General features: G+C 45.9%; 1 protein-coding gene across 2 annotated transcripts in view; it reads left to right on the top strand.

Moving 5' to 3' along the window:
* The window catches only part of ATP9B (ATPase phospholipid transporting 9B (putative)), a 3,609,114-nt gene that overhangs the window by 2,992,216 nt on the left and 604,333 nt on the right, over positions 1-12,565 (top strand). For both annotated transcript variants that reach the window (XM_069620656.1, XM_069620655.1), the window contains exon 20: positions 3,573-3,671. In XM_069620656.1, coding sequence (XP_069476757.1) covers positions 3,573-3,671 — 99 coding nt within the window. The remainder of the gene's footprint in view (positions 1-3,572; positions 3,672-12,565) is intronic.

Here is a 12,565-nt window from a genome sequence, read left to right as displayed (position 1 = left end):
TGTTGAATAACAGGTTTATTATTCTGAAGGTGATTCTCGAGTCACCTGCTAAGTTATATCCTTTAACTCTCGTGTTGAGAGGTGAGCAATGGATTTTCTCTTTGGATAATGGCTGTACATTTATGGGAAATGTTAAGAGTTTTGTCCACTTCATAAATGGACATTTTGTGTATGCGTCAAAGGAGCTTGCGGCTAGAGACGTGCCCACAAAGCCGAAGAGAGAAAAGTACAGAAGAAGCAGGAGTACAAGGTGTCCTGCAGAAAAAAAAGGATAGGCAGCAAAGGCAGTGAACGGAAAGGGGCAGGGGAGTACAAGAAAAACAAACACGTTAGGTTCGCTCTTGGGGTGTATGCAGAATGGGGGAAGAGTTTCCCACAGAACCTGGGAAACTCCAGCCTTCTGAGCTGGTTACTATTACAGGGTCCCACTCTGAATGTTCATGGAAAGGAGCAGCAGCAGTGTGTGTGTGTGTGTGTGTTTGGACCCTAAGGCATAAACAAGGTAACAATACTCACAAGAATGAAGCCTGTAATGGTCCTGCAGGAACTGAACCATGACTGCCTCCTGAAACAGTAACCAGCACACCGTTAACAATGGCACAAGGTACAATACTGAAACGCGACAAAGGAAATAGGGCAGAGATTGCCTGCTGGAAACCCAGCAGCCAAACTCTGAACAAAGGGAATACACAAGGCACAAGTGAAGACAAGAACTGTAACAGAAATATCCAGGGGAAAAAAGGAAGTCAAAGTGAGCAAGATTCAGGACAAAGAACCGGAAGAAAGAAGAAGCACAAGAAAACTAGCATCTAAGTGCAGGAGGAAGGAGACTGGAAACTGCAGACTGGTAACAAGGGACAGTAACTCTGGACTGGAATAACAGGGGTAGGACTGCAGAGAGAAACAAGGAAATTGTAGCTCTGAAGGGGGATAACCAGGGCAGGACTGAAGACTGATAACAAGGAAACTGTAGCTCTGAAGTGGGATAAGAAGGGCAGGACTGAAGACTGATCACAAGGAAACTGTAGCTCTGAAGTGGGATAACAAGGGCAGGACTGAAGACTGATAACACGGGCAATGGGCACAGAACAAGTAACTGCAGGTAGGGAACAGGATAATTAGTGTTAGCGAGCAAGGGGCTGTAGACGGGGAACATAGGACTGTAAGCAGGGGAGCAGGGCTGCAGTATAGGAAGCACAGAGATGCAGGGCACAGGGCAAGGGTGTGTAGACGGAGTAGCAGGGCTGCAGGGCACGGAGCACAGGGCCCTAGAACAGGAGCAGGTTCAGGAAACAACAGGACACAGCAGAAATCCAAGGATCAAGGCAACAATGGGCTGGAAGCAAGCTCAATGCAAGAGACCTGTGCTCCTGCAGGCAGCTGCTTAAATGATGACCTGCCCTGTGCTGAACCAGGCTAATTAGCAGCACCTGGAGCAGCACACCTGAAGGTATTTGGCCTCATCCCTCTCTGGTCCTGGGACAGTGAAAGCCACACTGATCTCTAAGGCTTCTGGGGATTGTAGTTCTAAGACTGCTGCATAGGAATAGCCAGGGAAAGGGAACTGCCACAAGGTGCATTATCGGACATGTAGTTTTTGAAATTAAATAAGAAAGTGCCAAAGTCTTACAAACAGAAAGTAAAGACAAAACATGAATTGGTATTGTCCAGGGAGTATTAAGGAGATGACTGTGACCCAAATAGTCCACGATGGGCGCCAATTGGTGCATCACTGGCACAATCGTGACAGTGTGTTCCACTTAACTACAGGTTATTCCTTCAAATGTCTGGTTTTGTAGCCATCTGTAAAAGATCAATCTTCTATTTAGAACACGTGTGGGTGAGCCTGAAGGGCCTTTTGAAATTACGAGCTTTCCTGTGTAAGAGAGCAGATCAAGATATTCTGACATGATTGTTTTTTTATTTACAGGTAATGGAATTCATGCAGTTTTGGATGATCTGGCGAGCAGACTTTTTCACCAGATCATCCTAAAGCTGTTTTTGATAGAAGTATGGTTAAATGTGATTTTCACTCCAAGATTCCCCTTGATAAAAGATATATAATTATCCGAAACGCGTCCGGAATAAACTAATGGGATTGTTTCCTGACAATTCATATCATTCACGATATTCATTTTATGCAGAACAATATTTATGTACTTACTGCTGTCACAAAGTGTGTCTCATAAATTTTGTTCAAATGTAAATGGTTTACCCTTTTTTCTACCATCGATTAATTTTCATTTTACTTGTATTTCATAGCTTCACTTGAAAGTTATTTTTCCATTTGAATGTTGTTTCCAAGTTATGTGCCTAAATAGGTATTCTGAGACTATTTTTTCTTAAAGTATCTTTATAACGTCCTTACATGGTGAATTATACTTTCTTGATTATAAAGGCTGATTACAAATTTAATTTATATCAGGAATTCAATTAAAAGATTTAGGCCCCTTTTGGAGTGCACTTGGGTTACTCGTTTAACAGACAACTCTTTTGTGCATAGATTTCTTCACATTTCCCCCCATAGGCCAGGTAAAGTACCCATCTCTACCTGAAGTCTATATCATATTCCTTGATGGAATAATTGAATTGTTAATACTTTTAGCTGTGCACCCCCATGTGGAATTTGGTTAGCGATCCAAGAGTGGCTAGAGAGTCTTGTGACCCAGAGGGAGGGACAAGTATTACTGTTGTGGCTAGGGAAGAACAGTTGCAGGGCCTCTGTTGATTGTGTATGGGACAAAGATAGAAGATGGGACTCAACAGTCCAAAGGAGGAAACCAAATGGCACATTGGTGAAGCACTCTGCATGAGTGTGTAGAGCACTTAACTATCCCTATGAATCAGTGGTGAAGCACTTTATTGAAGTCTCTCAGGGAGGCAAGTGCAGAGTATTCTCTGAGGCAGTGTATTCTCTGAGGCAGTGAGCGCAGGGAGAGATGACTAACCTTTTAGGTAAGACTGGGATGAACCTAGGCCCGGATCGCTGTCAGTGGGAAAGTATTTTTTGTCTCAAGTATCAGCCTGCAGGTGAACCATCTTCTCCACTGTGCTTTTACCGTTGACAAATCATTGGGTAATTAAATCATATGCAACATATCAAAACTTAGATTCTTTCTTACTGAGGTAAAGGGTCAGTGCAAAATGTGGTGAATCCCGACAAACATTTGGAGGTGGAAGCAGGCAACCTTGTAGCCCAATAACCAAGATTCAGCGATGTACCGCTGAATGGGGCTTGACATGTCCATTGTTGCCTTAGACTTAAAGATGTTATTCAAAATTGTGCCTTAAAATAGAGCTGCTTTCAGCATAGAAGTCTACATTTCGTAACAGTTACCAACATACTATCTAGCTGTTGGCACACCGATTTACATGAATATCGTTTGATTTAATGACATTCAAACATTGCTTCATAACGCTTTTATGTGGATTTGTTGATTACATGGATTTTACAAACATCTTTTAATGAAGAATACAAGGGCTCTGTGAGCAATAGGACTAGTCAACTGCATGGATGTGCTGAACAAAATGTTTGTCATAGGATTTAAGCAAGCTATGATATTATTTTACAGATATGGATGTTAACAGGAGATAAACTGGAGACTGCTACTTGTATTGCTAAAAGTTCCCATTTAGTATCCCGAACTCAAGATATACACATTTTCAGACCAGTAAGTATAATTATTATGTTTGTAACTAGCTTGCCGTTAGTATCATATTTGTCTAGATGGCTGTCATTTGTAGGCTTGAACTTAGTGCTGATAACCCAGTGCAGAGTTGCTGTGAAATTAGTACCAACAGTCAAAGCTAATAAATCGTGAAAAACACTGTTTTGTAAGCTTTGCAGTGAAAGGAAAACGAAAATAGTGTCTAAAACACATTCAATGCATGCATGGAGCCGTTCGTGTAATGTGTGATATAGTAGTGTTGGAGTTATGGCAGCTTTGCTGTGTAACTTGCGCTATTGGGACTATAGGGGCATGTTTGAGTGCTATAGTTTATACATGATTCATAGCATATGGTGAATACCCCTTAACACCTGTGGCAAAGTGACCACATTGACTTTGACACATCTACCTGAGTATGGTGTTCACAACTAAAGCGGTCTGAAGCATATCCCCGGTCATGGCTTTGTCATGTCTTATCCTTTTGGGATAAGAAACCTTGATAAAAATGACATGCCCCATAATTCTCCATATGAACAAAATCAAAACTCATCCTGGATACAGGGAGTGGAATTTTGGACCCAGAGGCGATGGACTGTGCAGAAGAGCCAGTTGGGTCATGTAACCCAAGAAGAAGTCTAGAGACAGGACCACGGCTCAGACGGCCCAAACCATATTAACAAACCCACATAGAAAGGGCTACATCTCTCGTAATCCCTTTTTCCCCCCAAAGATGAAAAACCTGAACCGGACTAGCAAAAGTCACTTACAGGTTTGGACTCAGGAAGAAAATGGGTAAGCCACATAAGTTCTTTAACCCCCCAGCCCCCAAAAGAGAGACCCTTGGAGAACATGCACCCCTCCCCCCCACCCCCACATTTGATATCCAGAGTGGCAGAAGGGACCCCAGTGCTCACCCATACAGTTTATGGACACAGAGTCCCACTTTCTTCCCACACTGCCACAAACACTGGGGAGGAGAAAACTCATGTCTCCATTCATAATTGCCTGTGCAAGGGAGACAGAATCACCTACAGCCTCCATTTAAAAAAAAATGAGGGAAATGGTACCTGCACTGCACCAAACAAAAGATTTAAAAAATGTCTGCCCCTCACACCCACATACAGAAGTAATGCTCAATATGTCCCTGAGCTATTTGACACAGTAGATCACCAAAACAATATTCAGAGAAAGGAAACTCCCCAGCCTGAGACAGGGGAACAAACCAGATCTCCTTCGACAACAGCAACACAGATTTATTTATTTATTTTATTTATTGTGCATTTGTAAGGCCCTTATACATCACGTAAATTGTGTTTCAAAGCACCCACAGAGCAACGGGGAGAGAACATGGGAACGAAAGGCAAATATAATAGCAATGAAGAGAAAGAAAGATGTGGTAAGAGTGGTCAACTGCCAATATAATAAGTGTAGGCCTGTGAGACAGCACAGGCCAGTGGTCACCCATAGGCAAGTGCTGGGGGTGGGCGGAGGCTGAAGGCGATTGGGGGAGGGGCCAGGACCCATAGGACACATAAGGGCCCTGGTCCCCAATCTCACCGACTGTGGAGTTTAGTAATGGAGGGAGATGGGGAAGGAGGAGGTGAAAAAGAAAGTCTTGAGGAGCTCTCGGAATTTAAGGAGATCTGGCTCAAGATAGAGAGGAAGTGGGGGCGGCTGTCCAGAGGAGGGAGCCAGCCGAGGAAAGAGATCGGCCACCAGGCCGCTGTTTAGAGAAGCGCTTGACACACAGAGTATTGGTGCCGGAGGAGCATAAAGATCTGGGGGGAGAGTATTTGGTGAGAGCCAGTTGTAGATAGCATGGTCCCCCGCCCCATACAGCCTTATGGATGAAGCAGAGGGATTTGAATTTGATCCTTGCTGCAACCGGGAGCCAGTGGAGAGATTTTAGGGCTGGAAAGATGCGGTCCTTGGACTTGAGGTCAAGGATAAATCTTGCATCCCTATTCTGGATAAGCTGGAGGGGACATAGGGAGGAAGAGGGTTGAGAGGAAGAGGGTTGATTAAGGAAGAGGCTGTTTCAGTAGTTCAGCCTAGAGAGTACCAAGCTCTAGAGACATTGAGCTTCTGGGGGAAAGTGAGGAAAGGAAGGATTCCTTTGAGGAGGTGGAGTTGAAAGTGGGCCTTCTTGGCAAGGTCCTGGATGTGAGGGATGAAGGAAGGAGAGGAGTTGAAGATGACTCCAAGATGTCTGGCTTCAGCTATAGGGGAAGGGGGCAAGCCCATAAGAGAGTGGCCAAAATGAAGGGAAGAAAAAGGGATCCGGAGTTCCAATGGTAAGGATCTCAGTCTTGCTGGCGTTGAGGCAGAGATCATTGGAGGCACACCAGGACTGGATCGCCGATAGGGTATAATGGAGGATCCAAGATTTGCCCATGTACCCATTTAAAGACTTCCCCCATGAACCCATGACTACAGGTAATCCCTGCCATGCAGCATTCCCAAACTGGGCATGTAATCCCTCTAGACAATCGGCAGGAAGCTAGTCAGTCCAAGCACTAGATAGGGACCAGCTACCATGGCAAGAGTGAAGGGATTGTTGTGGCACAGAGAAGGTGAGTTGTGGTGGTAAAAGGGAGGCAGAAGATTGCTTAACTGGTTGTAAGAGCTGGAGTGGAAGAACCGATTGCTAGACCCAGTGAGGAGGGGAACATTGCTGGGCAGATTAAGACCTGGAGTAGAGTGGTGAATTCTAACTCCTGGTGAAGCTATGTTTAGTAGAGTCTGATTGTAAAACCTGGAGACCAGAGCATACTGAAAGCCAGATACTAGAACTATAGAAAGGAGATGGACGTGGAGATCAAACAATTGAATAGAGACATAGCCACAGACAAGGAAAGGCCAGGAGCAAAGGCAGAGGATTTTGATAATTGAAAGACAGAGTAGCCAAGGCAGAGTAGGAAAGGGCTGAGGCCCTGAGAAGAGAATTAAAGGGTAGACCCTTGAACAGCGAGAATGAGGAAGTGCCCTAAAGGTGGCAGAGAATGGAAGGATAGAGACCCTGGCCTAGGAGACAGAGAAGGCGACAAGAATGTGTAGGTGAAGAAAGTAAAAGGACACCTGGGGTCAGGGCTTGGACTACCCCTGAGTTTCTTCTCTCCTCTAGTGGCGGCTATGGGTTTGGAGGAGGACTCTGTTGGACTGGGTACGGTGGGCCTGTTGCCTTCCGTATGCAGTTTTGGGGGTTGTGCAAACACGCAGGGAGGGAAAAGGGAGGACAATTTATTTTCTCATGGTTAATATTGATATTGAAGTGTTTATGGTAGCTATGCTGGGAAGATGAGATAAACTGGTTCTCATAATGTAAGTAATGTATTCGGACTGTGCTAAATATTATTAGTTGGAATGTGCAAGGAATACATACCGCAATTAAACGGAGTAAGATATGTTCGTACTTGGTCAAAGCAAGGAGGACATAGTGGTATTGCAGGAGATGCATTTTGTGAAAGCTGAATTATGTAAGTTAAGGAATAGTTTAACCGGGCAGGTGGTTGGACCTAGTTTACATTGTATGCATGTGGTGTGCTCATCTGGGTCATGTACGGGGTGCCGTTATTGATGCAACACATGTTGTTTGAACCAGAGGGATGTTCTATCGGGGTACTGGGTGTGATGTTGGGGAGAACTGTACTACTGCTGTATACATATGTGCCAAATGTCGATCAGGCTGAATTTTCTGAGATGAGCAACATCGTTTTCCAGCACAGAGAAGATTGGGTAGTGTGGGTGGGAAATTTAAATTTTGTGTTGGATAAGTGCTGGATGCTCGCAGTAGGAGCATGGGGCCGCCAAGTAGGGCATCCAACACACTGCTGAAGGTTACAGCAGATTTATTGCTGCATGATAATTGGAGGATGAAACATGGATATGGGCGGTGCTACTCTAACTACTCTGTGGTACATTATTCTTACTCCTACGTCCCATCCCCTTTCCTCCATAGTTTTGGGACATTCTGTCCTGCGCGATGGGACCGAAAACTTTTTGTAAAAAAGCATCAAATTGAAAAATGTGTCCTGCTGTTTTTACACGGGGTACCGCATGCGGTCGTAACCCTGTCCTCCTTAGCTCCGCCCTGCGCATCGCCCTTCAGTCCTTTTCAGTGCGCGGTCGGGGCTGGACGCACTTGCATCACCGGGAAGACCTTTTCCTTTTCCCGTTGCCCTTCTCTCCTGCTCCAGTTCTGCGGTTGCGTAGTCCTCCGTCTATGCCGAATCGTTTCGGATTTGTCGCTTGTTCCTCTTGCGAACGTCACTTCGCTAGGGCGGATCCCCATTCTCTCTGTTTGGAGTGTTTGGGACCGGATCACCGGTGGGACTCGTGTTTCTTCTGCTATTCACTTTCGGTCCGGGCACTTCAACGTCGTCTTCGTCAGTGGGAGGAGATCTTCCAGACAGTTCCTCCATCGCATTTTTAACTCTAAAACAACAGAAAGAAAAGACGCCCGGTACGTTCCTTACTTTTCAGGGCACCCCGGCTGGGAGACTCCTTCCCATGGTCCTCAAGGTCTGGGAGGGGCTTCAAAAGCTCTGCTACCAGGGTTTCTGCTGAGGTGCCTCGCAGGCCTAGTAGGCGTACCTGGGTTTTTGTTGAGGGGCCTGCCAATACCGGATCACGATTTGAGGTTCACGAATCAGGTGCTAATGCCAGCCCAGTCATGCTGAGGCGTTGGGTACCGGAGTTTGCTTCAAGGTCTCCTTGTTTGGAGCTTCCCACACAGACACCTTGGTGCACCCTGAGGCCTCTGTTGAGGATTTCTGTACCGAACCACAGTTCGAGGCCCTTTTCGGGGGAGCTATAAAGACCGGACTCTGTTCTGAGGTTCCTCTTATCGACGCTAATGTGTGTACCAACAGAACTGAGAGACCTGTTAAGGTCTTGTCTGTGAGGTGGATTCCTCAACTTTCCAGCGCTCGCAGTGTTAACGGTTCTGTTTAGGGCGCACAGGGAGAGGTGTCACTCCTCTTCGGATACCGTGGTCACTGTGGCATTGTTGGTCCCATAGGCGGAATTCGGCCATTTTCACTACCAAGATGGCCGCCGCTACCGAAGGTGTGGGTCTAGACGTTGAACAGCCCAGCGCCAAGGAAGGACCGCCCTCCTGCTCGAGATTCAGTTCATCTGTTCCTGTCAACAACGCGCAGACGCGTTGCTACTCTTCATTGACAACGCTAGGTGAGTTCGTTTCTAGGAAGTTTATTACTGAACCTTTCTGTGTTCTATATTACTTCCTTTCTAATCCTGTCCTTCCCTCATTCAGACTCGACCCTCTCTCCCGGCTCCTTCCCGAAGCAGGGGACTCGAGCCCTCGCTCTAACACTCACCAGCTACGATCCGGAAACCGCAGATCAGTCCGCCAAGGAGTTTAACCCCCTAGTGTTTGGTACGTAGGATAGAATAATCAGGGATTCCAAGGTCCCGATAGGGAATTCAAATTGACTCTTTCTATCCGTTAACCATGTTTAGGAGCCTTGAGTCCTGTGGGCCAACCCGTCCTCTTGGTGTTTGTTCTTGCAGTACTTCCTGATACGTCCCCGTTTTTGATCCCATCAGGTAATATTCCTAAACACTATTCTTCTTCTGTTTATTCTGAACTCAGTTCTGAGCTAACCATTTACTATACACATCAGATTCTTACTGGAGGACTTCCCTTCCTGCCTGATAGGTTCACTACTCCCTTTTACAGGTAATTCCTTACTCTCTACCGTGAATTCCCTGTCTCATACTTACCTTCCCCTTACTCACCATCCTCTTCTGCCTTTTCCATTAGACGGCTTTCAAACGGCTTTCCTGAATCTTCGCCGTCTAGACATCACTCCAGCAGCTGCCGACACAGGGTTTTCTCCCCCAGAGGGTTTCCCTGAGGCCTTTCCCCTCCTCTAATCTTGACCAAGAGGCGGAGGAAGGGACTTAGGGAGGCCTTCTCATTCACCCCCCTGTTGGACACATTCCCTGGGCAAAGAGGAAGAAAGGAAAGGAAGTAAACTAGCGGTGAGTCCTTGAGGTAACCATTCAGTTATTTATATCACTGTTCAGAAAACATATATATTACAGTTAGCAACACCAATTTTGATAAACTGGGATTACCCAGATACTGAACGGTCATCTCAAGCTTATGGTAGCTATCTTCTAGGGAACTATGGACCCAGCCCAACAACAACAGTTAGTTACGGCAGTACAATCTTTGACTGCGGAAGTGCAGGCATTAAAACAGGAAAACGCTTTCTTGAGGCAACAGGTAGGAAGAGTTCCTAGCCGTTCCGAATTGCCGCCAGGCCCGATTCCGGGGGTTTATATGATGGGAATCCCCACAAACTTAAGGCCTTTATCGAGGCCTGCACAGTCCAATTTTCATTTAAGACGGCATTTTTTCATAATGACCGAGACAAGGTAGGACACATGATAGCAGACTTAACTGGGCCAGCGTTAGCCTGGGTGACACCATTAGTTATCACAAACAACGCTCTGCTAGATTCTTATCCCGCCTTCTTGAACAGCCTTAGATCTATGTTTAGTAGCAGGAGATCACAGTCTCGGCCCAGGAACAATTTCTAGACTTCAAACAAGGATCACAAGATCTACTGTCATACATCACCACCTTCAAACGGATAGCAACTGGAACCTCTTGGGCTGATGATGCACTGATAACGCTTTTCCGTAGAGGATTGAATGAGGAACTGAAGGATGAGGTGTCCAGAGTCTCTCGACCTCCAAATCTAGCGGAAATGATTACGATAGTTATGCAGATGGATTATCGTCTACAGGAAAGACTCGGAGAACGGCATCGGAATCGTCCTATGAGGCCCTTGACTACTCATCCTCTTAGTACAATGAAGGCTCAGACTGATGAACCTATGCAGATAGGAATCACAAGAGGTAGACTCACCTCGGAAGAATGCAACCAGCGTAAAGTTAAGGGGTTGTGTATGTATTGCGGATCCAAGGACCATGCAGTCCAAGACTGCCCTATCACCCCTACCAAGAAACAGGGAAACGCTTCTTCCCAACCGCACGGCGAACCGCGGCTAGGGAGTCAGTAACAGGTTCCTCAATGGCATCGCTATCTTCTCAAGTCACTGATATACCCGATCTCCCTATGATTGTCCTAAAGGTCATGCTAGAATGAGATGCCTCGGACCCCGTTTTAGTTCCCGCCTTGATTGATTGTGGAGCAGCCGGAAACTTTGTTGATACCTACTGGAAGGATAATCATAGACTACCATGCTCCACCAAATCTATAACAATCCCAGTGGAATCAGTAGACGGGAGTCCACTGGTATCTGGATCCATCAAAGAACAGACGAGACCTATTCATATGAAGATCGCTTCCCATCAAGAGACCACCGTATTCGATGTAATTCGCACGGCACATTATCCCTTGATATTAGGGTTACCTTGGCTTCGAGCCCATAATCCATATATCAATTGGAAAGCCGGCACAATATTTTTAGGTTCAGAACATTATCTGACCCATTGCCTTTCGGATGGAGCACTTGGTTTCCGTTCTACAATCTCCGTGCAAGAAAACAAGTGCATTTCATCAGTGTTAAATAACATCTAAGAGATCCCCTCAGATTACTGAGAATTCCAGGCAGTGTTTTCCGACTCCGAATACGCAGAGCTACCTCCACATCGTAGAGATGACTGCACCTTGGAACTCGTTCCTGATGCTCCAATTCACTTTGGTTGCATGTATATACTGTCTACACATGAACGAGAAGTCCTAAAAGAATATCTCCAAAAGAACTTACGCAATGGGCTTATTCAGGAATCCACATCGCCAGCCGGAGCTTCTTTGTTCTTCATCCCCAAGAAGGATTCAACGGAACTTCGACCGTGTATCTATTATCGGGGGTTGAACAAGATCACGACCCCTGATCGATACCCGATTCCCTTAATACCTGATATTCTTGAGGCTGTTAAGGGAGCTAACATCTTTACTAAACTAGACCTCCGCGGAGCATACCATCCTATCCGTATCCGCACAGGCGACGAGTGGAAAACAGCCTTTCGTACTCCCTTGGGTCATTACGAGTATAGGGTGATGCCATTCGGTCTTTCCAATGCCCCGACTGTTTTCCAGCGTTTTATGGATCATATATTTTCTGATATTCTTCTGCACACAGTCATCGTCTATTTGGACGACATATTGGTCTTTTCAGCATCAGCGACTGGTCGCATTCAGCATGTAAAGGAAGTCCTGCAGAGACTGTCGGAAAATCGTCTTTTTTGCAAGTTGGGCAAATGTGAATTCCATAAAGATAGAGTGGCTTATTTGGGGTACATTCAATCATCCGAGGAAATCGCCATGGATCCCAGGAAGGTCTCGGCTATCATGGAATGCGTAAAGGATCTGCAGAGGTTCTTGTGATTCGCAAATTTTTATAGGCACTTCATCCCCCACTATTCCGAAGAAATCCTGCCGATGACGGTGCTTCTTAAGAAGAATGCAATATTCCATTGGTCAGAGGAGGCCCACCAAGCCTTTGAGAGGCTCAAAGAACACTTCACCACAGAACCCATACTACTTACCCCTGACCAAACCAAAACATTCATTGTAGAATCCGACGCTTCACACTATGCTGTAGGGGCCGTTCTACTTCAGGAAAATGGACAAGGATTAGAGTGTCCCGTGGCCTATCTATCTAAGACGCTCTCACCTTCAGAAATAAATTACTCGGTTCTCGAAAAAGAACTACTGGTGATCAAGAGAGCCTTTCAGGAGTGGCGGCACCTATTACTGGGGGCCAAGCATGCTATCGAAGTACGAACCGATCACAGCAATCTTTGAGCCCTGCAATACTCGCAGACCCGGAATAGCCGTCAGGCCCGCTGGGCCCATTTCTTTTCACCTTATGAGATCGTCTTCTCCTTTATACCAG

This window comes from Ambystoma mexicanum, chromosome 5q, assembly GCF_040938575.1.
Source record: "Ambystoma mexicanum isolate Mex_15411 chromosome 5q, UKY_AmexF1_1, whole genome shotgun sequence".
Classification (NCBI taxonomy): Eukaryota; Metazoa; Chordata; class Amphibia; order Caudata; family Ambystomatidae; genus Ambystoma; species Ambystoma mexicanum.
Note: the sequence above shows the minus strand (reverse complement) of the source record. Positions and strands in the feature narration are given on the sequence as shown.